Genomic DNA, 27962 nt, shown 5'->3' on the forward strand with positions numbered 1-27962 from the left:
CTCTGTCCTCAGGCATAAAAGGGGGGACATTATGAAAGACAGAACATTACACACCTCACTTCAGCGAAAACGGATTAAAAAATGGCAAATGTGTCCATAAATTAAAAGCTGAACCATCATCATCCCAGTGCTGTGGTTTAAATTAGGTGCTCCATGGACCTGCCTTTGGGGAAATGAGAGCTAAGTCCCCAATTCTTGGGACAGTAGAAACTGGGAGCCCTGATTCCCTTCTAGTCAAAAGCTCTAGAATTGAGTCTCACTAAACTAAGTATGTGCTGCCACACAGTCCCTTAGCCAGAAGAAGCGAGTGAGGCATGAGAGTAAAAAGTGCTTTAGCAATGTATGTAAAAGATGTGAGGAAACAAGGAGAACACACCATTTTTGCTCATAAAAACAGTTTGGAAGCTAGCCTATTGGATGCTATTTTTCCCATATGCAAAGATCAAACCAATATTTTGTCAGTTACATTTGTTATAAAGGAAAAATAATGAAAATGAGAACAAAAGTAAATACTCCATCAAAAGGCCAGTGTCGCTCTCTTAACATTCTGCATTCTTATGCCTTACAAAATCACAGCTGTGTCTACAGACTCATAGAAACATAAAAGCCCCCCCCACACACACACACACATGCACAGTACTGCTGTATAAACAAGAAGCATGTCTTCTCTTCATGTACAAAACGTATGCTCAGTTTAAAAACAATTTGATATAATCCTCATTTTTGCAGCAATGCTATTTTAAAAGGGTAATTTTTGGGGACACAGCTCACAGACACAGTGGTAGAGATGATAAAGCAGTTTACATCCTATTTTAGAATTTCGATAATCACAGGAACATCACTGTTCAATACAAAACAAACAATAGGAATATGACGTAGAAAACTGGTTTACAATTTAACACTTTACACTTCCTGTGTCAGAAATGAAGTCCCTTTTTATGACTACTGGCAGCTGACAATTCAGAAACTGAGTTAATCAAAACTTTTAAAATACAATTCATGCTTTATCACATGACCAAAAATGCTTCACCATGTGAAATTTTAAAATGCTATGCTGAGCAAAAAGGGTGCAGCTTCTCTTTAGATGAATGTTCCCATAAACAATGATTAAAGAGAAAATAGAGCCAAAAGTAACTATCTTATTCTCAACTGCAGGCCAGATCTTCTGTTCAGTTCTTCATAATTTAACTTTAAAGAATATCACATCAGAATTATAAAGTCACCATAAGACAGATGCCTATGTTTTTCTAAGCTTTGAAGATCCTCCTCTCCACTTCTAGTGCCTCACTTCCTATCCGTGCCTGAACACATGAACTAGTAATCAATATTACTCATCTTCATCTTCGAGTCCATAGCAGAGGGGATGAAGAGCAGGATTGGAATCCAGATAGGGAACCACACCTCTCAAAGAACCATCAGTTACAGTAAGTAACCTCCCTCTCTTCTTCGAGTGCTGATCCCCATGTGGATTCCATACATGGGTAGCCTACTGAGCAGTACTCAGTTAGGAGACGAGAGCAGAGACTTAGTAGAAGTAAGTGCTTGTAGCACTGTCCGGCCAACTGCTGCATCTGCCGCTGCCAACTGGGAAAAGACATACTGGGTAGTGAATGTGTGGCTGGAGGACTATGTTGCTGCTTTACAAATGTCCTGCCATAGGACGTCTGCGAGTGGGGCTAACATGGTAGCCTGAGCTCCTGTAGGGTGGGCAGTAACGCCCAGTGATGGAGAGACTCGTGAAAGAGAGTAACCATCCATGATGTAGTGGGAGATCCATTTAGATATGCGCTGGGAAGAAAGAGTGCGGCCTCTACAGTGTTCCGCTATAGCAATAAGGAGTCTCAGTGAGGCTCAGAAAGCGCGGGTACATTGGAAGTAGAAGGCTACCACACAGCAGACGTCAAGGGAATGTAGGGTACATGCCCTGGTGAAGGTGTGTGACTAAGGATAAAAGGTTGGAAGAAGCATGACCTGACTGGGGTGGAAAGGCGAAGCCACACTGGGGAGAAACTTGGGTGTAGTCATAGGGAGACGACATCCCTATGGAATATCATGAACGGCACAGTTCTGCCACCATGGCTGCCAATTCACTGACTCATGGCTGCCAGTTCACTGCGGCCCACCCAGTGAAGCTTGACTTGGTAACATGCACTGGTGGCGGGGTGTCGACTATTGATAAGAATGCTCCTTATTCACATAGAGGATGCCCTTTCTAATCGCGAGCCCCAAGAGGGTTTGGGTTGAGGTGGCAGATTTGGCCCTGTTGTTGAGTGAGAAGGTTCAAGAGAGGAGGAAAATGTATTGGTGAGCAAATCATGAGGTGAAGCAGCTCTATGAATCAGTATTGGTGGGGCCAAAAAAGGACTATGAGTATGAGGATTGTCTAGTCTTGCTTCACCTTGCAGAGTACTCGCGGGAGAAGTGGCATGGGAGTGAAAGCATAACGCAGGTCTAGCATTCAGGGGAGAAGGAGAGCATCCCCATGTGAGCCCTGTCCAATGGCACTCGTGGAGCAGAAGAGAGAAAGTTTGTGATTGGTGGCCATCACAAAGAAACCCCATTGCGGTGTGCCCCAAAGCTGGAAGATGCATTAGAGAGTGGAGTTGTGCAATTCCCACTCACGGTTGCAGCGAAAGGGGTAGCTGAGGGCATGCGCAAGGTTATTGTCTGTCCCTGGTAAATGTGTCAGATGAAGTATGACATGGGCCATAAGCACCAATTCCAGAGTCGCACAGCCTCTCGACAGAGTGTAGATGATCTGGCGCCTCCCTGTTTGTTGATGTAAATGACCGGGGTCTTGTCCGAGAGAAATTGTATGTGTCTGGCTTTCACGAAAAGCAGAAGTGCTTGGCACGCGCGTTGGACTGAACAAACTTCTAGTATGTTGATGTGCCTCCATGATTCTCTGGGGGACCAGAGATCGTCAGAGTGCTGGGCACTTGGGACACCTGCAACAAGTGTGTGCTGTGAGCCTGGGGAATCGGTCAGTGCTACTCCCAGCTCATGTGGCGCCTCATGGTGTTGGACACCATCTGATGGTCCAGGGACATCTACATGGAGCACAGCACTGGATACCGTCAGTACCAAGAAGAACGGGCCAGAGTGCCATCATGAATTGGCAATGATATGGGAATCGAAAGCCTTTCTCTGATAGATTGTATGTACTGAAGGATTATCTACACCATAATTCTCACACGAGGGTCAACCTGCTTTCATTACCGTATCTACTTCCTACAAACCACGCTTAAACGTAACTTTTGTATGAACAACATACCCTCTTACCCAACTGCTTGAATTTTTAACCGTCAAACCTATTACCCTCCATCTAGGATAATGCAGATTATGCTTTCCTCGTACTCTCCGACTTCCAACCAAACTCTGTACCCACTGATAATCTATACATTATGCCTGAATGTCCAGAAACTCTTTGTTTAAACTCTGTACCTGATCATTTTTTAAACATTATCTTTAATAAAAAATTTTATCAGTGTTGAGGTGCAGCCATGATTTTCTGGGGGGGACCAGAGACCCTGTGCTGTATGACCTTGTATGTGGGCAACCCAGACTACGAGGGAGGCATCCATGGACAGAATATAGGGTGGGGAGATGGAGGGGGTGCCTGCCATGATCTTAGATGGGTCACACCACCAGGACAGACAGGCTAGCACTGTGGGCAGAAGGAGGATCTGTTTGTTGAGGTGGCCCCTTTGTGGGTCATACACTGAGTGAAGCCATAATTGAAGGCACCTCATGTGTAGGTGGGCATATGGTGTGAATGCAGTGCACACCGCCATATGTCCCAGAAGCGATAGGAAGTGATGGAGGATCATGTGGGGGTGGTTTCGGAGTCTCATGCTGAGGCTGTGAGTGTGGCAAACTAGTCTTGTGGAAGGAATGCCCTGGCTACACGGGAGTCCAGACAGGCTTCGATAAAGGTAAGGGTTTGGGTTACTATTAGGGTGGACTTTGCCTCATTGACGCATATGCCCAGACTGGCAATGAGTTCCCACAACATGCAGGTAGTGGTAAGGAGGTAGTCGCGTGATGTCGCCACCAGGATCCAGTCGTCCAAATAAAGAAAGAGTGAATCTGTGCTGCCACTCTGGTAAAGACCTTTGTGAACACAGGAGGGGCAATGGTGATCCCGAAGGGGAGTACTCAAAATTTGAATGGAGAAATTTTCAGTGGGTGAGGTGGATGTCTATGTGGAAGTATACATCCTTCATATTGAGAGCTACGAACCATGCTCCAGGGAATAAGGAGGGTATGATTTGGGAAAGAGTCAACATGCAGAATTGGAATCTTCAGATAAATTGGTTTAATGCCCACAGATCAAGAATAAGGTGAAGGTCTCCTCCCTTTTTTGGTATGAGGAAATAGGGGGAGTAGATCCTGGATCCAATAACCACCCTGAGTCCTAGTGTTTCTCCAGGAAGGGTGGAGCCATTGGGACCAATGGAGCTAGTGGTGCTGAACCTGTTTGCGTCAGTTCCATGGGCCTTGTTTGGGGTGGTTCATCCGCTGGAGAAGGAGGCTGTCCAATCTCCAACACTCAATACTGGAGCGGGGAGCTATCCAGTGGCTGAAGCAGCTCTGTCAGTGGTGACAGTCTGCCTGGTGTATGAGGCACTGGGGGTGTGCTTGGCATCTACCAGAATGGGTCCGACGGGCCTGGTGGAATGGATGAGGCCAGAGGGACAAGTGGCGCATTGGTTGAAGTAGTCACCAACTGTGGCCTGTCCAAGTGTTTGGTTTTCCATTCTGCCTTGGACCTTTTCAGAGCAGGTACCTTGGGGTCGGCACACGACTTCTCGCCGGGCTTATCCCGGCTTGTGGAGGAAACACTTCGCTTGGGGCTTGTCCAACCCAGGGAGTTCCCCTTATGCTTTTTATGGGCCTTATAGGTTTTTCGCTGGAGCCATTGGCACCGCCCGAGATGTACCGGTGGGTGACAAACATTCTGTCGCCACAGCCCAGCATTCCATCAGGTCTGTCAGTGCCCCTCTGGAGTGCACATGTGGACGCATTGCCTCTTCCACTGCAGAGTCTCAATTCTCTAACTTTGCAGATTTGCGTTGGGAAGGATCAGCAAACTGAACACCGAGCTACAATAGGGGCCTTACCCAGACAGTAGAGGCATTGCTGATGTTCATCACTGACTGAAAAGGAGAGTGGCCAAGAAACACAGTTCTTGAACCCGACTTGTTGGAGCATAGTCCCCCAGAATGGATGAGACTCCCAGAGAGAATCCAAAGACAACGGCTAACTATACTAACAATCTTACTAGTCAACTAACACAAAACGGACTATGCACACTATAACTAACTCACTCTCCTTTTTTTTTTTTTTTTTTTTTGGGGGGTGGGGGGGGGGGGGGGGGGGTTTGGGGTTTGGTTTTTTTTGCTACGCAGATTTCAAAAGCAAGAGAAGTGTTCTGATTTTGGCCATGTGTCAATAAGAGGGAACTGAGTGAGCGTCAACCCGTGCAGCCTCATAAGACCATGGACGTAACTACGTGGACCACACATGGCGCGTGGGTCGACAGACTGCTACAAACAGTTCCGGCTCCATACATACATGCATACGCACCTACATATGAAATCCACATACGGACCAGCACTTGAAGAACCACCGCGCTTTTGTGTCCCCTTCACAGGAGACACAACACAAACAGAAAACTTCAGTTTTAGTTTTCAGCCTTCCAATTTAAACTGTTTTCTTCATTATATTGATAATTTAATCATTAAAATTTTGCACTACATTTTAGTAGTTGGACAATGAGTTAAGGAAACAAAATGTGAAGAAGCTGCATCTTCAAACAAAGTTTAAAAAATAACGTTAATTGATTCCTACTACCTTCCCCTTGAAACGACACAGCTCATGGAAGTAAACTTTTACTTTGATAAAGACTATTTAATTATTAAACAGAATATATGCAGCACAAGGTCAGACAAATACAAATGCAAGAAGCTACGTGTGATGTGGGATACAGTTCACATTCTGTTTAAACATATTTTAAACTATTTTTCTTCCATGAAGGAAAAAAAAAAATCAATAAAGTCCTAGTAAATTTAGGCCATAGTGACCAAAAACTGGCTTGATGCAGTTATATATTCATGGTAATATTGCAAACATGAACAGTGAAATCAGGGGGTTTTGGTTGGTGTTATATTAATAATGCATATGTCAGCAAAACTATGTATCCCATCACAAGAAAACCTAAATTCGAATAGTTACCCATATGGCTTTCCAAATCCTCTCGACATTCTATAGAGCAATCATCTGTCTGAAAATGCTGGTCATTGACTGTCTACATATGCCGCAATCCCCACGAGGTGGCTAATGCCATGAGCAGTCAATTGTGGAGCAGTCCATTAGAAACCAAGTGCCAATGAAGATGAGCAGTTACCCTAGCAACGACTAACAGACTGGCTTGCCATGGACTAAGAAGTTTCCAGTGTTCAAAGGGATGAATCCAGAAGCCCTTACTCAGTTTCTCAGTCCATAACGTGTAACAGACATGAAAAGAGTTTTGCTTCAGTAAGGACTTCTTGGTTTAGAATAAAGTGAGTGAACTTTAGACTGTAACTCTGGTCCTCTTAAGTTCAAATCACTGTGACAAATTGCCAGTCTTTTCCCACTTCTGTTTCATACAAGGTAAAATATAGTTTAAAACACAGAAGGCTTTCTTTCCACATTTATCAATCCAAGCCATTGGATATACTAGTCTGATTATTCAAGCTCCATTTATTTGTCTTTATTTTTTGTTTTGTTAGAGAAATTAAACAAAAACACAAAACACCTGGCTGCCCACACTTATCCACACAAAGAAATTTAGGAGCGCTCTTGGAAGTTGAGAGCAGACATTTCTTTAGAACACAGTGTTAAAAATATCCGTTTCCCTACCTGTTTCTCACTCAAAGCTGTGATTTTGGCTTGGAGTTCATGAAGCTGTTTCTTCAAATCAGCATTCTGATTAGAAAGAAAAAATATCTGTGAGAAAGATATTCAATTTGTTAAGACAATAGTAGCAGGAGGACTTTTTGCATAGAATACTACACATAATAAAGCACCTCTGGATGTACATCTAATCAGATTATCCAAATGGCTAAGGAGAGATTTATTCAAAAGTCACCTAATGCAACAATCATTAGTGGATCTTTTCAGTGTTCAGAAATATGTTTGGGGGGGAAGGAAGAGATGGAGCTCAGTTTGGAAGGAGTTAGTTAAAACATCCGTGGATGCTTCACAATATACTGTAATAAGGTTAGTTTGTATATCACTGTATTTTAAGGTCAGACAAGCCAGAAGAAAATGTTTATATCTTAGGGATTTCTACACCCCACATTTAGTACTACCTAAAGCATTGTCTCATCTCTACTACTTTTTCAGGGACACAGACAGACACCATTTGACTGTCTAGGACATCAGTGACAATATCTATCAATAGAGGTGGAATATAGCTACTTGATCTTCCTCCTCCTTTTCAGTACAGTAGTGTATGCCTTTTTAGACCTTAGCTTACACTTAGAAAAGCTGCAACAGTTGCAGCAGCCTTAACAATGCATCACTCATGTTAGCAGTTTGCCTACAAGGGCATTTTCTTAAGTTTAAGATTTTGAGAGCCATAAACAGCTCACTGTACAGGACATGAAAGGAAACTTCATTTTTATTTACTAAATCTAATAAAAAACAAAGCTTCAAGAGCAATTCCAAATCTCTGCCCTCATCCCTCCCTTGCTATTCCAATCCTGGGCCCCTTCACAGCTTTGCAAAAAAAACTGATTCCTGACCTGCAGTATCTATAGCAATAAAACAGAACAGAAGGTTACTCACCTGGTGCAGTAATTGAGGTTCTTTGAGATGCATCTCCCTGGGGGTGCTCCACTTTAGGTGTCAGCGCATCCTCATGTTCCCCCGATCAGAGATTTTTACAGCAGTACTCGCCAGGGTTGCGCATGTGCAGCTCCTGTTGGCACCTATCTGGCATAAGTGCGACCCGACCCCCTCTGTTCCTTCTCTACCATAGAGACCAGCATATGAACTCTGAAGTAGAGGGAATGAAGGGGGGGTAGTGGAGCTCCCCCAGAGACACACATCTCGGAGAACCCTCTCTTCTTCTTCGAGTGGTGTCCCTGGGGGTGCTCCACTTTAGGTGATTCTAGAGCAGTGCCCCTTATTTGGTGGAAGGGACTTTGAAGACTCTTGTTTGGATAGTTGACAGTACTGAAAGTCCTATGGCGGCATCTTCTTTGGATGCATGATCAATAGCATAATGCTTCGTGAACGTGTGTGCCGAGACCCATGTAGCTGCTTTACATATCTCTGGGACAGGGACATTGTTGAGGAATGCTACAGAAGTGGACATTGCCCTAGTTGAATGTGTTTTAGTCCCTAAAGGAGCTTATAAATTGTTTAGTTGGTAGCATGAATGGATGCACCCTGCTATCCATTTTGATAATCTCTTATTAGATATTGATTTGCCTTTTGTGCATTCCACCATGAGAGAAAGAGCTTCTCCAGTTCCTCAACGGTTTTGTTCTGTACAGGTAGAAGGTTATTGCTCACCTACGTCTAGGTTGTGCTACATGGCTTCCTGCGTGTTATAATGAGGTTTAGAGTAGAAGGTAGGCAAGTGGATAGGTTGATTTATATGGCAACCTGATACTATTTTTGTAAGGAACTTAGAATGAGGTCTGAGCGTGATCTTGTCCTTGTGGAAAATCATATAGGCCATTACTGCTCCAATCTCTCCTACACGTTGAGCCAGTGTAATAGCTACTAGGAAGGCCACTTTCATTGACATATGTAAAGGTGAGCATGTTGCTAACGGTTCAAAAGGAGTTTTGGTAACTGTCCACAGTACTTAGGTTCAGATCCCATGGTATTGTAGGGGTGCGTATATTAGGGTATGCTTCTTTTATACCTGACATAAATAGTTTCACTATTGGATGAGTGAACAATTTTATCATTGATTTTATCGTGAAAAAATGTAATGGATGTGAGATGGACTTTTAGTGAGCTAATTGATAGTCCCAATCTCTTTAATTCTAGGATGTGTTCCAGCATGGTCAGAATGGGTACAGCTGTGGCAAAGATGTGTCCATTTTGCACCAGGCCATGAATCTACACCATTTTTGAAGGTACGTTTTCCTTGTCATTGGTTTTCTGCTATTTAACAAGATGTGTTTAGTCTGTTCCAAGCATCCTAGTTCTTCTGTGTTGAACCATTTGGGAACCATGCTGACAGATAAAGCTTCTGTAGGTTCGGATGAAAAGTCCAGCTGTTGTCCTGAGAGAGAAGATCTTTGCAAAGTGGGAGAATGATCGGTGTGACCATCAATATTTGAAACACATAGGCGTACCAGATTTATCTGGGCAATGTGGGCGTTATCATTATCACAATTGCTCTGTCCCTGCATATCTTGTGGAAAACTCTGGGTATCATAGGAATGGGGGGAAATGAATACAGAAGGTGTTCGCTCCGATCGATAGGAAAGGGCTTGATAGGGGATAAGTTTCTTATTCCTGCTCTTGAGCAGAACAGGGGGCATTTGTTATTTTTTGTGTTCACGAAGAGGTCGATCACTGGTTGACCCCATTGCCGGAAAATGTTTTTCAGAACCATAGTGTTCAACTCCCACTCGTGGTTTTGGCTGAATTGTCTGCTGAGGGCGTCTGCTGTGGTGTTCTGGCATCCTAGACGCTGCTGCTATGTTGATATTGTGTTTGATGCACCAATTCCATAGTTTTATTGCTTCAGTGCATAGGGAGTGGGATCTTGCTTCTCCCTGATGGTTTATATAAAACATGCACACAATATTGTCTGTCATTATCTTTATAGTTTTGTTCTTTATGAGCGGAAGAAAATGGCAATATGCATTCTGAACTGCACAAAGCTCTAAGAGGTTTATGTGCAGACCCTTTTTGGTTTTAGACCATCGGCTTTGAATTGTCTGGTCCCGCATATGTGCTCCTCAACCTATTAGGAATGCATCAGTAATCATAGTTGAGGGTGGTTGTTGTGCAAATGGGATTCCTGTCAACATGTTGGTGGCTTGGGTCCACCATAGTAGTGATTCTTTGACCTTTTTTGACATGATTAGTGTTCTGTTCAAACCGTGTTTGTATGGTTTGTAGATGGTTGATATCGCATGTGAAGTCGTGCATGTTGGACTACAAAGGTTGTGATTGCCACGTGTCCTAGTAATTGAAGGGCTGTGCAAGCAGATAGTGTTGGGCTGTCTCTTATTGAGAGAGTGAAGTCCATTATGGCCTGGAACCTGCTTGATGGTAATGATGCCCGCACTGTTATCGAGTTCAGGGTCTGCTCCTATGAATTCCAATTGTTGTGCTGGATTTAAAATGGACTTCTCAAGCTTTATCATGAGTCCTAGGCTTCGGAAGAGTGATATTGTTTGCTGTGTGTCTTGGAAGGCTGTGTCTTGTCTGTGTGCTTTAATAGGCAATAACCTAGGTAAAGGAGTATTGTGACCCCTTTCCTGTGCAGATTTGCTGTTACTACCGCTAGCACCTTCGAGAAAACTCTCGGTGCTGTAGAGAGGCTGAATGGTAGTACCTTGTATTGATAATGGTTGTGTGCCAATGTAAATCTGAGGACGCATCTGTGTGCCAGATGGATCAGGATGTGGAAATAAGCATCTGGAGGGTCAAGGGCTGAAAACCAGCCCTCTTTTCCAGTGCTGGTATTATGGTGGACAACATGACCATCATGAATTTTTTGCTGCCTTATAAACTTGTTTAGTCTTCAAAGCTCCAATATGGGTCTCCATCCTCCATTCTTCTTTTGAATAAAAAAGTAATGGGACTAAAAACCCTTTCCTATGTGTTGTTGTGGAATGTGCTCTATTGCTCCTATAAGGAGGAGGTGGTTCACTTCTTGTTGTAAAATTTGCATGTGAGATGGCTCCCTGAAAAGAAACGAGGAGGGGGGTTGGGTAGGAGGAATGCATGTAAAAGGGATAATATATCCACAATGGACGATTTCTAATACCCACTTGTCCGATGTTATTTTTGGCCATTTGTGTTGGAAAGATTGTAGGCGGAACTCAAAACTGGTAGATGTTACTGGTGACAACGGATGATGAGGCAGGTCGTTCAGACCCTTGACCAAGACCTCAAAACTGTTGTTTGTTAGATGTTGGATAAGAGGTTGATGGCATTTGGTTAGGTTGTCGATGTCTTGGCTGTCCCTGTCTGTTCCTTTGTGGGTCATAGTGTCTATGGCGTGAGTCTTGCTGGTACCTGAATTATCTTCTGTTCATTACAGGTGTATAGATGTCGAGTGTGCATAATGTTGCTCACGAGTTCTTCATCCTGTGAATCACCTTATCTGTTTTTTTCTGTGAAGAGTTTGGATATATTAAATGCAAGATCTTCTATCTTTGCCTGCAACTCTCTGGGAAGGCCTGCAGAGTGGAGCCAGGACATCCTGAGCATTACAACCACCATCACTGTTGTTCTGGCGGCTGTGTCCACCATATTGAGGAAAGCTTACACAGCTGTTTTTTCAATGAGCTGTCCTCCCTTTATGATTGCTCTAAATAGGTCTTTTTTGTTGTCTGGTATGTCACAAATAATTCCATAATTTTTGTAAAGTTATTGTAGTCATAATTTGATAACAGAGCTGCATAATTGGCTACTCTTAATTGAAGCATCACTGAGGAATATATTTTCCTCCACAATAGAGCTATCCTCTTCCAATCTTGTCATGAGGTGTTGACTTGTACATGGTTTTCTTGGCTCTCTGGGGTTGAGGGGAGGGCGTGAGAATAAAAATTCCCTCTCCTTGGCCAGGACACAGGGTTTTTTTTTAGCTGCTTTCTTGCAGGTAGGTGGTATAGTAGCCAACATTTGCCAGATGTTGGTGGGTTCTAGTAGCGCATTGTTAATAGGCAGTGCTATTTTTGATGAGGGTGGTGGTGTGGAGAATCCACAGTAGTTTATGTCGTGATTCTGTGACTTCTTCCAGAGGGATTTCTAGATCTTCCACCACCCTTTTAAACAGTTCATGAAACTGTTTGAAGTCGTCTGCATTGGTAGGTGGAGGGGGCATTATTGCTTCTTCTGGTGAGGAGGAGGAATCCTGTTCAGGAGGTGTTGTGTACTGTTCCACACTTTCCTCACCTTCATCTGCAGTCTCTGGCATTGGTTCAGTGACTGATGGTGCCGATGTTACATAAGATTTAGATCTGTGTGTACTACAGCTGGGTGGTTTGCTAAGAGTCCTACTGTAATTTGACCAAGCATCCAAACCCAGTCATCGCATACAATAAGGGAAGGGTGGTCCATGCCACGGTGGCCCGTACCATGAGTACGCATTTTGTCTGGATTGCGGTGTAAGTCTGGAACCTTCCAAAACTGGTCCGGTAGGGGAGGAGGGAAGAGAATTTGCCTTTGTCACTCCCGCTGTCGTTGTAGGTAGAAAAGGGTATTGGTGAAAGAGACTCATCATGTGCAAAGTGCGTTGAGAATATGTCTTCCTCTAGATAAGAAGATGAGGTTAGTGTCCTCTCAGGTTCCTGGAGATGTTTTGTTTTCTCTTTTCTCTTTAGTGTTGGAGCTGATGTGGGTGCAGCATCATGGCTCGATGCCATGGTCGGTGCCTTTGACAGTGCTGGCATCACTGGCGGTGCCATATCAGTGTTCAGTGATGCTGTGTATATTATCGGTTTCTATGAGGTGCCGTAGTCGATGCCATGCTAGCCATCAGTACCGTTGCGTTATGCGGTGCCATTGTCGGTGCCATGCTCTCTGTCAGTATCGAGGAACTCTTGTTTGGCTGTTTAGCCTGCGATGTCTGTACCGTTGTTCTTGATGGTGCCCTATTGGATGAGGTCTGCATAGTTTTGCGTCTCGACTCCGCACCAGGGAGTTGGGAGCCCTTAGGTTCTACAGCCCGTTCCGTAACCGAGCAGCCTGAAACTTCATAGGTACTTGGCTTTGGGGTTTTTATTACCCCTTGGGATGAGGTTCTCTTCTTAGGTGGTTCCCTCCTAGGTGAAGTTGATGCTCCCTTTTTTGAGGGTCTTTCTGATTGATCTGAGGAAGGATGTCAGGTCCTGGGTCAGAAGAGGGTCTCAAAGACTTTTCCATCAAAATTAGCTTAAGTCTAAGATCTCTCTCTCTCTCTTCTGGTTCTGGCTTTGAGCTTGCTGCAATGCGTGCTCTCTCTCTCTCTCTTTTTTTTTTGTTTTTTTGTTTTTGTTTTTTTTTTTTTAAGGTAAGATGGATATGTACTAACTAGCTAAAAGGAACTACTGACTAAACTAAGGGTTTTTCCAACAGGTAAAAGTAGAAAGAAGATGAGTTTGATAAGAACTGCTGAGCTCTGTCTGGAACCTCAGACAGCTGAGAAGGAACTGAGGGGGTCAGGTTGCGCTCACACCAAATAGGTGCCAACGGCACTGCAAGATGGATGCTGCGCATGCGCAACCCCAATGAGTACTGCTGTAAAAATTTCCAATTGGGGAAAGCGAGGACACGCCAACACCTAACATGGAGCACCCCCAGGGACACCACTCGAAGAACTATCTTACACTAGTCTACACACCAAAGTATATACCCAGATAACGGAAATTATACAAGATAGCAGAAGTGCATTTATTGGGCCCAATTCAGATACAACAAAGAAAGGGTTAGTAATTTAAAGCAGGGAGGGGGGAAAGATCTGCACCAATAGGTGAAGCACTGACTTAATTTCTTGAAGTGATTTTAGGGCTAGCAGAAATAAGCCAGGTTAATAGCCCTGGAAACTAAAGTCCTCTATTTGCAGAGCAGAAAGAGCAGGAACAGCCTGCAAGCTTCCTGCCAAATCTATCCCTTTGCTAACACGCCTTAAAACCTGATCTTAAGAGACTATTGATAGTAATAGGAGAGGGAGTTATGTGAGCATGGCTAATTCAGTCATTAGCCTCTCTGATGAGATGACAACCAAATTCTGTCATCTTCTATACGCTACACTACTTCACCCTAGCCTTCTCTACTTCTTACTACTTGCCTTCTTGCCCCTTTTAGGTATACAAGAAAAACACCTCCTCACTGCCTTTTGTTTCTTTTCCATCCTGTTTCTTTCAGAGTGCCCCTACACTTCAAACTCCTTCGCTCTATTCAAATGCCTCATTGCAACTCACTTTAGTCCATCAATGTACATCAACTCATTTAAACAAATGAGCAAACAAAAATAGGCAACTGTATATGCTAAGATAACTTTTTCTTCTAGTCAATCAATGAATTGTGTCTTAATTTTGCAGGTTCCTTGGGACTGGAACCACGTCTTCCTTATTACTTGTACAATCTTAAGATTTATTAGTGCTTAAAACAGGTCAATTAGTGCCAATTGTGGTGGTAGCATTTATGATGGGGAAAGGTATCCCTGGCCACTGAACTGAGACCAGTGACTCATTTCAAACAGATCAAACAACCATTAAATAATAAATTGCAGTTATTACTGACTTGGATTGAATTTAAAACATTGGCAATATGGAGTTGAAAGGTTCCTTATCCTATATTAATCCCTCAGTGATCCAATACTCCCCATTTATTTTTAAAACTTATAACTTGCAAAGAAAAAGAAAGCATTACTTTAGCATGGCACTAGGTGATGAGCAAATAAACTGTGGCAAACAAAAGGTCATGGACTTAGTGCATCACATTTCTTACAGTTTAACTACAGGAGTAATAAAAGCAGTATAAAACAAAATACATATTTTACCTGTGGATCTTGCTTCATTTGGGCAACCAGTTTCTAGAAAGAAAGAGATATCCATCAATACATTATAGAGTTCAATCAGGATTGTGTTTATTGGACAGTTTATGAAATGGCCGTAATTAGAAGTTGGAGTTTAAATAAGACAATCAGTATTTTAAAAATATTAGCAAGACTTAGCTCATCATGAACAGATTATTTTATAATTCACAGAAACATTGTCATTAATGTAATGAAACATCTCTAATAATACTATAGTCAGCCTGTCGCCTTTCCTATTTAGATGAAGGATGCTACTACATTCCTCCTTTTTAAGCAGTTCCTACAAAAAAAAAAGATTCCCTTTAAGGACAATTTAAGCCATCTGGGTAACCTAATCAAATAGCTGTGTGTCCTCTAAAACGTCTGCCTTCTTTGCCCACAGCCACAAGGAATACAGAACAGACTGAAATACTTCACATACAAAAGTTGTATGTATAAATCAAACGCAGTACATTTTAAGCAGTAAGGAAATGCTTGTATGTTCACTTGGCTGATACCACATGGGAGAGCCATGTTCGGAAGTGACTTTTCCACTTTCATTCCCTAAGTTAACAGTGACTGAGATCATCGTGGATGAAATAACACCCATATCCACGGGGAAGTAGACGGATGATTAACATTCACTGCTCTTCCTCCTTCAATTCCTTCAGGCAGTTGTAGGAGGGTGCTATCTGTATAGCTAAGCAAGAGGGAAGTTATCAGGAAAACCAGAAGCCCAGAATGATGAGTCAACAACTCAAACTCCTGTTTTAGTGGTGGCCAGCTCACCACATCAAATCATTTATCTATGAAACTGAAGGGGACATGGTAAAGTCCACACTTGCTTCTCTATCCCCTTACCAAAAAAAGAAAACAAAAGATGAGGAAAAAATCCAGAACATAAATAGATAAATTACTACACTACATTTCACTCACATCAATATTGCTTCAAAAATTATGTGAATTAGTGTTTCTTAGAGGATTCAGCCTTTATTTGTAATTTATTAATTTTAAAGTCTCCTTTTATATCCTAAAAAAGACACTGATATCAGACACGGCACTTTAGTCATGCAGAGAAGCTGATATCTTCCCAAAGTATTCTTAGCCAATTTTCATTAGCTCGTCAGTGCTCAGTATCTCAGAGAAGGTTACGTTAAAAAAACTGTACAGCAACAAACAATGAAGCTTCCATAACTCCATCTTTACTTTGTTACTGATACACTTTACATGCTGCTGAAAAAGTTATTTTTTATTTTAAAAAGGTATGATTAGTAGAAATAAGAATGAAAGCAAGAAGCAAAGTCCTTTAGCAAATTTATTCTTTTATGGAGAGATGTTACACACTTCCATTACTAGGGTTGAAATAAACCTTCTGTCATGATGGCACCTCTAACTTTGCCTCATCAAATTCAATTTGCCTGAAATCAATCTTAGCTCAGGGTAGAATTTTTTGGAAAAGCCTAAGGCAAACTGGACCCAAAAAAAAAAAAAAAAAAATTAGGAAATACATGGGTCTATTTAAAAAAAATTTGTTTTTTCTTCCTAAACATTATTCAACTTAAAAAAAAAATTAGTAGGGCTATCCCTAAAAACATCAGTTCCCATTAAGTACTGGTACCTTTGAGTAATTTGGTAAGCATTTGGAATATATGTAGGACACAATGTGAAAACAGCATTCTGAACACTGCATACCAGTTGGCACATATTTTAAAAAACATGCACCAGCCTGATGCATACTTCAAAACCCTATAAGGGCCATTAAGAAAGCATTCAGAGCCCCAATACAAAAGTTTATGAACTCCACATGGAAGATAAGGACCTTTAAATTCCTGAGAAGCACATAATACTAATCTGCAATTCTAAAAGCTGGGTTTTGGCTTTCTTAAAATGATCCACCTGTTCCCAGTAAAAGACCTCATGGTAGAGGAATTCACAGAAAACTAGAATACAGGAAAAGCTTGAGTTCTCTTCCAAACGCTTCCATGTTTTGGTCTCAACACTTTGTAACTTTATTCAGTTAGAGATCACAATATCCCTGTGATCAAATATAGTTATCTCATTTTACTGATCTATCCATCCAAGTTCTTGTATTATGCTCATCATGGTAGCTGAGGAACACAGAAGTGAAGAGACTTGCCCACAGCAATTCAGTGTCAGAACCAAGTTTACCATTCAAGTCTTCTATCAACTTGATCACAATATCCCACACACATCTCATTTTACTCAGGTGTGTAACAGGAATAGCAATTCTCACATGCCCCACAGAGCTAGTCAGAGGGTTAGTTGATTTTATATTAATACAGCACTTTGAAAAGATAACACTACATTATGGCAGTAACTCCATAGTTTTGGTTGTGACCTTATCTTATATTTGAAGAACCATTTTGACACACCTCCACTTAAGTTTCTCAAAGCTATAACCATCCACCTAAAATTTCTCATTTGTGATGTAATGGAATGGCTAACTGTGCTTTTATTGTCATTTAGCATCTGACAGACAGAGCTTAAACATCCTAACATTAAAAAAGAAAGATTCTCTTTGAGCTCAGGAGAAATAAGTTTTTGTTTTTGCGACCAAAAATCTTGACTTCTATTTAAAATACCACTCGAATGGCTATCACCGTGGTGTCTAAGTACCAGCATTCAGCATGTTCTCACTGTAACATCTCTCTTCATGATTCCAGGATTATTTTCCTATCCCTGATGTTGGCTGTATGTCTTTGGACCACAAAAAGACCTCAGCCATAATTCACTGAAAATAAACTCAGATTGGTTCACCAATGCTAACGCCTGTCTTAAGAAGAAAAAGAAAGAAAGAAAGAAAGAAAGAAAGAAAGAAAGAAAGAAAAAGAATTCAGACCCATGGATTTATGAAGTATTTACTGGCATAAAGAACCCACTGATGGCTAAACAGAAAATTTAAAGTGTAAAGCTCTACAGTAATTTCCAAACTTAATAGGCTATCGCTATACCTGATCTCCTAGGACTAACCATTACTTGCATTAAAACATATGAGAAGAAAACCAAGAAACAAATAATACAACTTACCTGGTGAACCTGAATTTCCACTTTCAGAGCCTCCTGTAGAGTCTGCAACTCCATTCTCTACCTTCTCACTCTTTCTAGCTGTCTCTTTACTAATTCCACAGTGCCTTTAGTCTCTGGCTTCAGAAAATGAAAGTTCCTTTTCTCCACACTATTGCTGTAGAATAAATTGTTTATTTTATGGTTAGCAGAAGTCAGAAATTAGACAGTTTTTTAAAAATTCTACTATAATAAAAAGCATGAATACTGAAAACAAATAGACCATCTTTTGTAATAGCATCTTAGTTTAATATGCAAATGATCTTTGCAAACATAGGGAAACCTAAAAGCGTCCCAAAGAAGGCTTTCCTTGTGAGCTTTTAACCTGACTTGGAACTTTGAGTGCCTTAAAATTGACATTCTTGCTCCCTGTGTTAAAAGTTTGCAAGCAGACACGTTTGCCTACAAACACTCTATCAATTTACAAATTAAACTAGTACCAAATGTAGTTTCACAGTGCTGCATGGGAGGGATTAAAACATATCTTCCTTCCCATGACATTCTGTCAATCTTAATAACCCACACAGGTCACTTGCACACATGGGAATAGTCCCAATTCAGCAATCTGTTGCACTGCACTGGTGTTGAGGAAAGCTGAGTTTGGCATTAATTGAGCTGACTGGGGTTTCAAGCAGGGGTAAACCTAGATAACTTCAACTGATACAAAACTTAATTTGCCCTTTTCTATCCTTAGGGGTCAGCACCAGCACAGCTATACTAATTGCAGGCCACCAATTACTGAATCAGGGTTATTCCCATGATGTGACAAAGCCACACTCTCAAATGGATGGATAGTCATATTCTCTTTCTGTCTGATACAGGCTGGCTGGCCCTTTAAGAAAAGACTGGCTCAGCCTCCCCTGTGATGGCTCAACTACCACTCCCCCAGATAATCCATATCATCTGAGTCTCAGGTGATTCAATTTAATTATCAGACCCAGCGGGAAAGAGTTGGGAAATTTCCATAAGGGCTGGAAGAGCTCAGTTGGGAGAGAACTGCAGAAAGGAGGTTGCCTTTTGTGATGGCTCTGATTGGAGAAGGGAAACAGCCTCCCGTGGAAAAGAGACCAATCCCCAGGCAGATGACCTGGAAGCAGACTGGGAATACAGACCTAGATTGGGGGAAGGACTTCCGGGAAGAAACCCTGAGGGGGTCAGTACTCAGCGCAGGGCAGAAAGGTACCCCAGGACGAGCAGAAGACCCTTTTGTTTTATATTTTATTTGAACTAGAGATTGCTACTTGACAGAGAATCCCTAGGCAGGCCACTCATCTGGTATCAAACCTGACAGCTCTGCTTTTCTAGGGTTTGTCCCCCTTCCAGTACTCAGACGTGGTTTTGTCTGGTATCAGACATGAACACCATTTTGAAAAGCATTCTGCTCCACACCCCCCACCAGCGTGACCTTGGACATAAGGTAACGCTGGCATGGACAGAGCACCATCCTCTTAGAAATGGTGCCCCCATGTGGTGTGACCTCATGAACCAGGCATCTGAGGTCATGACACATGGGGGGGCATTTTTCAGAGCATGCCTCCCTGCTCCCATGAGACATGACCTCACACATACTGTGTATCCAAGGTTATGGAGGCAGGGGAAGGCTCAGGCCATTCCAAGAACCACTGGAATGTCTGGTATTCCAGGAATGCATGAGTGGCCACCCTACATCTCCCTGAAAAAAGGTAAGCCTGTCACTTGCAGGACTACTGTGGGGACTAGGAGGGAAACAGAGGAAGCCCCAAAGCTGTACCACCAATAGCAGGCCAAAAGGAGCGCAGGGAGGGTGGTGCTGCCATGCTGTTCTAAAATATCTTGCTGTGTTGATGCATGCTGTTAAACAGATGACTCTGTCCACCCCAGAGATGGGTGCATTTCAGATGAAGTCTATGGTCCAAAATTTGTAAAGAATTGAAGGAGCTATACATTAAGATAATTAATTAAGTGTTGTACATCTAGTCCACTGTTTGTGTGAGATTAAAATAAATCCTCCAGTATTTTCCAAATAAAATACCTCGAAGCAGTTTTTCAGAAGCACAGCTGAGATGTGAAAACATTAATTTTGGGAGCCTTTGCAGTGACTAGGCAGAACTTGGTGACATTAATATTGCTTACTATCTTCAAAGCACCTTACAAACATGAATTATTTCTCATAATACCTGAGAGATAGGTATGCATGACCCTACTTTCAGAAGGGAGAAAAATGAGACAGGGTTGGTTATTTGCAAAACAACACAAAATATCCAGTTCTGAGCCAGGATTAGGATTCCTGGATCATCTTCCCATGCTTAAATACAATGAAGGAATCTGAGTCTTGAAATTACATGGCTTTTAAACAAAATATTTTGTAAATATTTACTCTAAAATCTTCAGAACTCATTATGTACCCAAATCTTTGGAGCCATTATTGACACATCAGGTGTTACACACTAGAGAATTACTAGGATGTTAATATAGTGAGGATATATTTTTGAAAGGATTTTTAAAAGCAGAAAACCTTCATAATGGGACTTTTTAAAGGGACACTGTCAATTTAGCTTAGGCCATACATTTCGGCTTTCAAAAACACCTAAGAACTATTAACAGTGATACTTTTAAAATAAAAAATTTGAACTTTTTAATTTAAACTGGATTTTTCTAATTAAATTAAACCAGCATTTATTTTTAAAAATAAATTTGAAATGATGACAACCTATGTTAAGGCCTAAATTTACTATAATCTATTATTGTATGCAGTATTGTTGTAGCCTTATTGGTCCCAAGATAATACAGAGACAAGGTGGATGAGGTAATATCTTTTATTGGAAGAAGGGCTCTGTGTAAACTCGAAAGATTGTCTCTCACCAACAGAGTCTGGTCCACAGAAGATATTCTCTCACCTGCTTTGTCTCTCTATAATCTATTAAGACTACTTAAATTAAAATGGAAAACAATATTCAAGCAGTACATGTTTACTGCTGAAGTTTTGAGAAAGTCAAACCACTGAACTAGTGATAGTCACTGGCTAAGTACCTGGAACCAGAGTTTGTTGAAATGCTAAACCAGCTTATGACAGCAATAGTCTCTTCTGAAAGTGCAGGGAAAATATTTTCTTCACTTCAATTTGACTAGTTAATTCAAAGTTAAGATACCAATTGGAAGCTGAAAAAGCATGAAAGCTTGTTTTCCTCTCCCAATCTATGAATAAAAATGTGGTGTGACAGGATGAGATTTATTAGTTCTAAAATCCAGATGACATGGTGACAAGAAACAATCAGTTCAATTCACTAACTACAGATAATGCTTCATTCAGTAAATCACTTATAGTTTTAAATGCAAAACGTGATAATTTTTTCTTTTAAAAAAGTTTACGTATTCAGCATATTTAAGGCCGCACTTAAATTAAAAAAAGTTGTGTTTTAGTGCATTTTTAGTTGCATTAGAATTTCCATACTAAAGCCTGACACAATATCTCACACACACTCACACACACACACACACACAAACACAAAATGTATTATTCACCATTTTCTAACAACCAATAATGTAAAAATTAGGAATCTCAATAAATGTATGTTAAACTTTAGAACTGCTTAAAATAAACTTGTGTAAATATAGTGCAGCCTCCTAGTTTGCAAAAAGCAGCACCAAATTTAGTGTAAAGGCTATATTTAATTACAAATCAGCGTGTTTTAACGGTTACCAACCAGTGAAAATTAACCTCTCTTTAGAAAAACAACTGAAGTACAAATGCAAAGCAAGATTAAAACCTAATTTCAATCAAGGTTTCCTGTTTGCTGATTTAAATCATGATTAAAATCCATGATATAAAAATCACTGATTTATATCAATCCACACTGACTATTAATAAAGTCAAAGTCTTATTTTAACATTCTCTGTCAATGGTAACAAACCAGGGTTGGGCTGATGCATGAGATCCAGAAAATGAAACTGATTAAGAACAAAGTGAAATTTACCAGTCTAATTTCACTGCCCAGTTGACCCAAATCACAAAAAGTACAGAGTATAAATGTTGAAAATATAATTATTAAACTTAAAAACTGAATGAATTAAAATCTAACAAATCATTAGTTATAGGTAAAGTGTTAAAAAAAAAAAAAAAAAAAAAAAAAAGGTGTGTGTGTGTGTGTGGGGGGGGGAAGACACCCTGATCATGCCTCCTCAAACTGTGAATGGAGAGACCATCTGTGTGTGGCTCTCCCAACATCTGATACTGAAGGGGAGGAGGGGCAGCTGCCTCTGCAGCATCCCCACCCACCCACCCAGAGATTCTTCCTCAGGTTTGAGGTTTATATGGGTGAATAGATGGAAATTAGGTGGGGAACTACACATCATTCACAGGCTCTGGTGCCACAGACCTTAATCAGACAATAACAACTCTTTAGGCTCTCTTTCCATTTGCATAGAGCCCCCACCTGGGTTCCAGAAACACCCATGTCCTGGTTAAGTTGCTAATGCAACTCCAGTTGAAACTTAGTACTAGAGAGCTAAGAGAGGGGTGGATGCTGAGGTGCAGAGGCACAGGATCTTCCATAGGCCTCAGGGAATCCACCAGGTTTGGGAGCAGGCCCTACAGTCTGTGATTAGGCCAATCCCCCATGCCCCCAACTGGATGACATGAGGGAAACCTTTGCATGGGATTCCTCTTGGAGATCTGCTCTCCCCAAACCCTTCATCATGGGTATAACCACTGGAGAAAAAGATCTCTTTAAATAACAGGAGGACCTATAAACAATTAGTATTCTACAATAAAATATTAGTCCTTTGAGTTATAGAAGTGCAAAACGATGCAACAATTCACCTATATTCTATCCTATTTTATGTATTACATTTTTTCACCCAGAAAGAAAGAGATTACATACCTGTAACTGCAAGTTCTTCAAGATGTGTGGTCCCTATTTGTATTCAAATGTGGGTGCGTATGCGCACCACGTGCCAGAAGATTTTCTAGCGTCCATTGGCCTGTGCATGTCTCGCCTTGTGTCTTAGGCGAGGTTATGTTAAGGCCATGCAAATCGACACCTTTTCAGTCATCCTCTTACCGCCAAGCAGACCAGTCTGCAGCAAGAGGATGAAGGGTGGGTACTGGAGTACAAACAGGGATCACACCTATCTCGAAGAACCTCCAATTGCAAGTTAATAATCTCTTCAAGTGGTGATCCCTACATGTATTCCAAATGTGGGTATCGAGCAGTGGTCAGTGTGGAAGGGGTGTGAGGATACAAGACAGCACAGCCTGTAGTACGGCACAGCACACTGCAGGGTCTTCCGCTGTCCCTTGAGCTATGGTGTAATGGGTTGTGAAAGTATGTATAGAATGCCATATCGCTGCTCTGCAGATGGCCTGCCAGGAGACATCTGCTAGGGAGGTGGATGTGGCCGCCTGAGACAGCATCGAGTGTACTGTAATTCCGTGAGGCAGAGGGGGGTTGGACAGCTGATAGCATTCAAAAATGCAACCTGAGCCACATTTCAAGATTTGCTGGGAGGAGAGGGCTTGGCCCTTGGAGCAATCAGCAACAGAGGAATAAGTTCTGTGCAGGTAGAAAGCCAGCACACAGCGGACATTGAGGGGAGTGAGGAATCCTGTCTGCAGAGGTGACGGGGGGCTTAGGATGGAAGACTGGAAGGTGAATAGACTGGTTGAGGTGAAACTGAGACCACCTTCAGGAGGAACTTGGGATGCAGTCATAAAGAAACCTTGTCTCTATGAAATACAGTGTGAGGGGGGAAAGGGGTCAGCCATCATGGCCACCAGATCACTGACCCTCCTGGTCGAAGTGATAGCCATGAGGAAGGTTACCTACATGGAAGATGCGAGAGAGAGCACATTGTCAGAGGTTCGAAAGGAGGGTCTGGTGAACGTGGCGAGGATAAGATTGAGGTCCCACAGGGGTACAGGTGGCAGTACTGACAGGAAGCTGTTGAGGTGGCCTTTCATGAAGCAAACAATGGGAATGGTGGAGCTGTAGCACAGGGCTGGTATCAGCAAACAGTGGCAATTTACCAGTGAGATACGGTAACATCCAATTTGCAGATTGATAATGCAATTTAATGAGAACAGATTCACTATAGCTAATACAATACTAATATAATGCTATACTTGCAAGCCCATAGAAATAAGTTCTCACCCAATAGCTATGCACAGGAGTGTTCTTCGGGAATCTTCATCAGATGGCCAGTCTGGCAGAATTCCTGCTGGATTCAGGTGGCAGAATGCACACCTGACAGCCCAAGTACACTATTTTTATAGTCCATTTGTACACAACCACTGTGGCTGGTACGTAGCAGCTGATGACATCTCATGGCAGTTCTTTATGGATATTTCACATACTTTTCCAGTGACTTTTAACTTATCCACCTTAATCTTTAATTATTTACAATGTTTTTATCATAATAGTTTAGTTTGGATAGTATAAACAAACAGAACTGAACATCATTTCTCAGGCTAAAACTATTTGGCGATCATATTACTCATGGAGATGTTCAAGACTCAAGGTTGTATTTCCTAAATGATTTTTCTTTTTGATTTCGGCAGCTGGCTTGTGAATATGTAAATGGTGATTAGTTAAAACACTGCCCACATACAGGCTGCAAAATGTGGTCAGTGCTGCAGAACAACCACGCCCATGGCCTACAGGGTGAGTTAACACTGAGCATCCATCCTTGGGTGGAAAGAATGCACTAATTTACTCCCAGATGGACCCAGACAAAGCTGAAGGCAAGGCCTGATATTTTGAACTCTAAGAGATAATCCAGGAGGATGGGAATGGATATCGTGTCCATGTGGTGATGGTGTTAGGTTCAGGATGTGAAACATTTCCATTCTGCTGCAGAGCAGGCATGTATGGAGGCCCTTCTGCTGTGGGTAAAGAAGTGGTTCACTGGTGTAGAGCATGTTTTGTCTATGTGAGAGCTCCATCAAAAATCAGACCATGAGGTGAAGAGGGCCCAGATTGAGATGCAAGACTCTATCATGGTCCTGGGTGAGGAGGCTTAGGAGCACGTGGAGGTGGAGTGGCAGGCGGGCGGAGAGCCTGAACAGGCCCATGAACCAAAACAGGTGGGGCCAGAATGGGGTTATGAGTATGGTAGGCTGGTCCCTGTAGATCTTGCAAAGGACTTGTGGAAGGAGGGAAATGGGAGGTAAGGCGTAGTGGAGGTCGCCCCTCCAGGATATGAGAAGAACATCACCCTGGGAGCTGCTACCCATGGCATCCCCGAAAAATAGAGGGGAAACTTACGGTTAGCTTCTGTGGCAAAAGGTCCCAGCGAGGGGAGCACCATGTGCGAAAGATGGAGTGGAGAGTGGGGTCATGTAGCTCCCACTTGTGGCCGGGATACAGGGTCCTGCTGAGCACGTTGGCCAGGGAGATGTGTGTGCCCAAGAGGTACACCATTTGGAGTGTGATCTGATGGCAGATGCGCCAGTTCCATAGGTGGACGGATTCTGAACAGAGCGATAAGGATTTGGTGCTCCTTTGTTTGTTGATGTACATCACTGAGGCAATATTGTCAGAGAGGAGGTGAACAAGTCGTGAGCAGATAGGGTCTGGAATGCCGGGCAAGATAAGCAAACTGCCCGCAGCTCCAGTATATTGACATGCATGCTGGCCTCCCATGGCATCCAAATGTGTTGGGCAGTGTGATGGCTCAGGTGAGCACCCGAAACTGGCAAGGGAGGCATCATGTGGTCATGGTGCTTGGGAAAGGGGCGGCAAAGCTGATACCTTTCATCACCTTGGAAGAGTCAGTCCACCACATGAGAGAGGCCAGAGCCGACTGCAGGATGAGCAGTTTGGCATCCAAGTGATTGGTGTGGGGTCTGAAGACCGTCAGGAGCCACAGCTGGAGGCAGCACAAGTGTAAGCGGGCATGCAATGTCACGGAGTTACAGGCTACCACGTGCCTGAGGAGGCAGCGGCAATGACACATCGTGGTGCAAGGGCTGCAGCATAAATCCATAACCAGAGCAGTCATGGTTTCAAAGCGGTCTACAGGGAGGAAGGCTCATCTGTCACGGAATCAAGACATGTGCCAATGAAGTTGATCACCTGTGTCAGCATGAGCACTAATTTCTCCTCATTGATACAGACCCCAAGAGCAGTGAGGAGAGAGCAGAGAGAGAAGATGGCTGAAGTAAGCTCGTCATATGACAGCGTGACTAGAAGCCAGTCATCCAGGTAGAGGTACACTGAGTTACCTAGACAATGCATCTGTGCCGTCATGACTGCAAAGACTTTTGTGAAGATCCATGGGGCTGTCACAGTGCCGAAGGGGAGAACTCTGAATTGATAGTGGTTGCAGCTCATGCAGAAGCAGAGAAATTTTTGGTGGACTGGGTGAACGTCAATGTGAAAGTATGCATCTTTCATGTCGAGATCTGCGAAACAGGCTCTCTGAGGAAGGGAGAGAATGTTAGTGTCAACATGGAACTAAGATTTTCTGATGAAGGTGTTGAGGAAGCGAAGATCAAGTACATGGTGGAGCCCTCTACTCTTTTTCGGGATGAGAGAGTATGGGGAGTAAAATCCTCTGCCCAGGAAGGGCCCGGGTACCATCTCTATGGTGCCCTTCACTAGAAGGGTGGCTGTTTCTTGTTCCAGGAGGCAGTGATGGGAAGAATCCCTGGTAGGCACCCGAGAGGGGCCCCTGTGCAGGGGGGGAAGCAAGGCATTCAACTGACTATCCGTGGTGGATGATCTCCACCACCCAACGGTATGTAGTGATCTTGCCCCAATTGTGGGCGAAGAGGGCAAGATGGCTCCCAAAGATGACTGGGAGAGCTGGGGGCAGTGATGGGGAGGGTTCCCAGCATTCAACTTGTGAGTCAAAAGTGAGCCTTGGGCTGTTGGTGGATCAGGTAGGAGGTGCTGTGTGTGGTGCTGCTTCCAAAGGGGTTCTTGTTGCCTGTGATAGAAGGGCAGGTAGGGTGCATAATGCCAGAATGGCAGGGTTGTCATTGCTGTTTGCAATGGGATGACTGGTTGTAGATCCTCAGGGACCGGAGTGTCACCTTCGAGTCCTTCAGGGAGTGAAGGGACTCATCCATCTTGGCCAAGAAGAACTTGTCCTCGTCGGAGAAGTCCTGTATAGTGGTCTGGACTTCCTGTGGGAAGTCGGAGGATTGTAGCCAAGAGCTGTGGCACATGACTATGCCTGTAGCAAGGAAACAGGAGGGCATATCCACAGCATCCATGGCTGCTTGGAGGCTTATCCTGACCACCAGGCAGCCTGCCTCCATGAGGATGCAGAAGCGCTGTCTCTTGTCCAGTGGCAGGTCCTCCTGGAGCTCCACTAGCTTGGCACAGTTGTTGAAATCATACTTCGCCAGCAGAACCAGGTAGTTTGCAATACTGCCGAGGAGTAGACCCTCCTGCCCAACAGGTCTAGGCGCCTGGCTGCCCAGTCCAGAGAAGTCGATTTTTGCATGTGTTGGCTGGCATATTCTGTTGCCGCATGCACCGCAATGGAGCTGGGGAAAAAAGGAAATCTGCCCCCTTGGCTAGGACAAAGTACTTGCGTTCCATCCCTGTTATAGTGGGGGCACAGGAAACCAGTGTGTACAAGACCGCTCTTGCAGATTACAGGACAGTGTTGTTGATGGGTAGCGCCACCCGTGAGGGCCCCTGCAGTTGGAGGATGTCCAGCAGTTGATGGTGCTGGTCCTGCACCTCCTCCAGGTCCACAGTGACCCTCCACAGCAGGATACTGCTTATGGTCATCAGGAGTCAAGAAAGCAGGAAGTATAAGGGCATCATATGGAGAAGAGGAAGCAGCCATAGGGAGCAGCAGAACTGGCGGTACTGACTCTGACTCTACTTCTTCCTCCAAGCCCAATGGCTCTGGTGCAGGGCCCTGGGCAGAAGGGCCTGATGCCTGAGAAGGTGGATAGGGCCACTAATATGGGTCTCAGGGTGGCCAGTGGGCTGGAACTATGGTGGTACCCAGCAGTACCGGTACCACGCTGGCAGTGTTGGGTCGTATGCCAGTGGGTGAGATGCGTGGGAGTCCAAGCTTCTCCTGGAAGCAGGGGAGAATGTCAGGTCTTCCTCAGAGAAGCTGTCTGAGTCCAATGAAGCGTCCAGTAGTGGTGGAACAGACAGTATGGGTAGTCTGCAACAGACAGCTG

At 43.2% G+C, this 27962-nt stretch overlaps 1 protein-coding gene across 3 annotated transcripts in view; it reads right to left on the bottom strand.

Annotated features, from left to right (window-relative positions):
- The window catches only part of PHF21A (PHD finger protein 21A), a 263268-nt gene that overhangs the window by 155632 nt on the left and 79674 nt on the right, over window positions 1–27962 (bottom strand). For all 3 annotated transcript variants that reach the window (XM_067557629.1, XM_067557628.1, XM_067557631.1), the window contains 3 exons: window positions 17798–17951; window positions 14735–14767; window positions 6907–6972 (listed from right to left, as the gene is read on the bottom strand). In XM_067557629.1, coding sequence (XP_067413730.1) covers window positions 6907–6972; window positions 14735–14767; window positions 17798–17851 — 153 coding nt within the window. In that variant the 5' untranslated portion in view covers window positions 17852–17951. The remainder of the gene's footprint in view (window positions 1–6906; window positions 6973–14734; window positions 14768–17797; window positions 17952–27962) is intronic.

Source organism: Emydura macquarii, unplaced genomic scaffold (assembly GCF_026122565.2).
Source record: "Emydura macquarii macquarii isolate MOO-44397 ecotype Brisbane River unplaced genomic scaffold, CSIRO-AGI_Emac_v2 contig_1876, whole genome shotgun sequence".
In the NCBI taxonomy this organism is placed as follows: domain Eukaryota; kingdom Metazoa; phylum Chordata; order Testudines; family Chelidae; genus Emydura; species Emydura macquarii.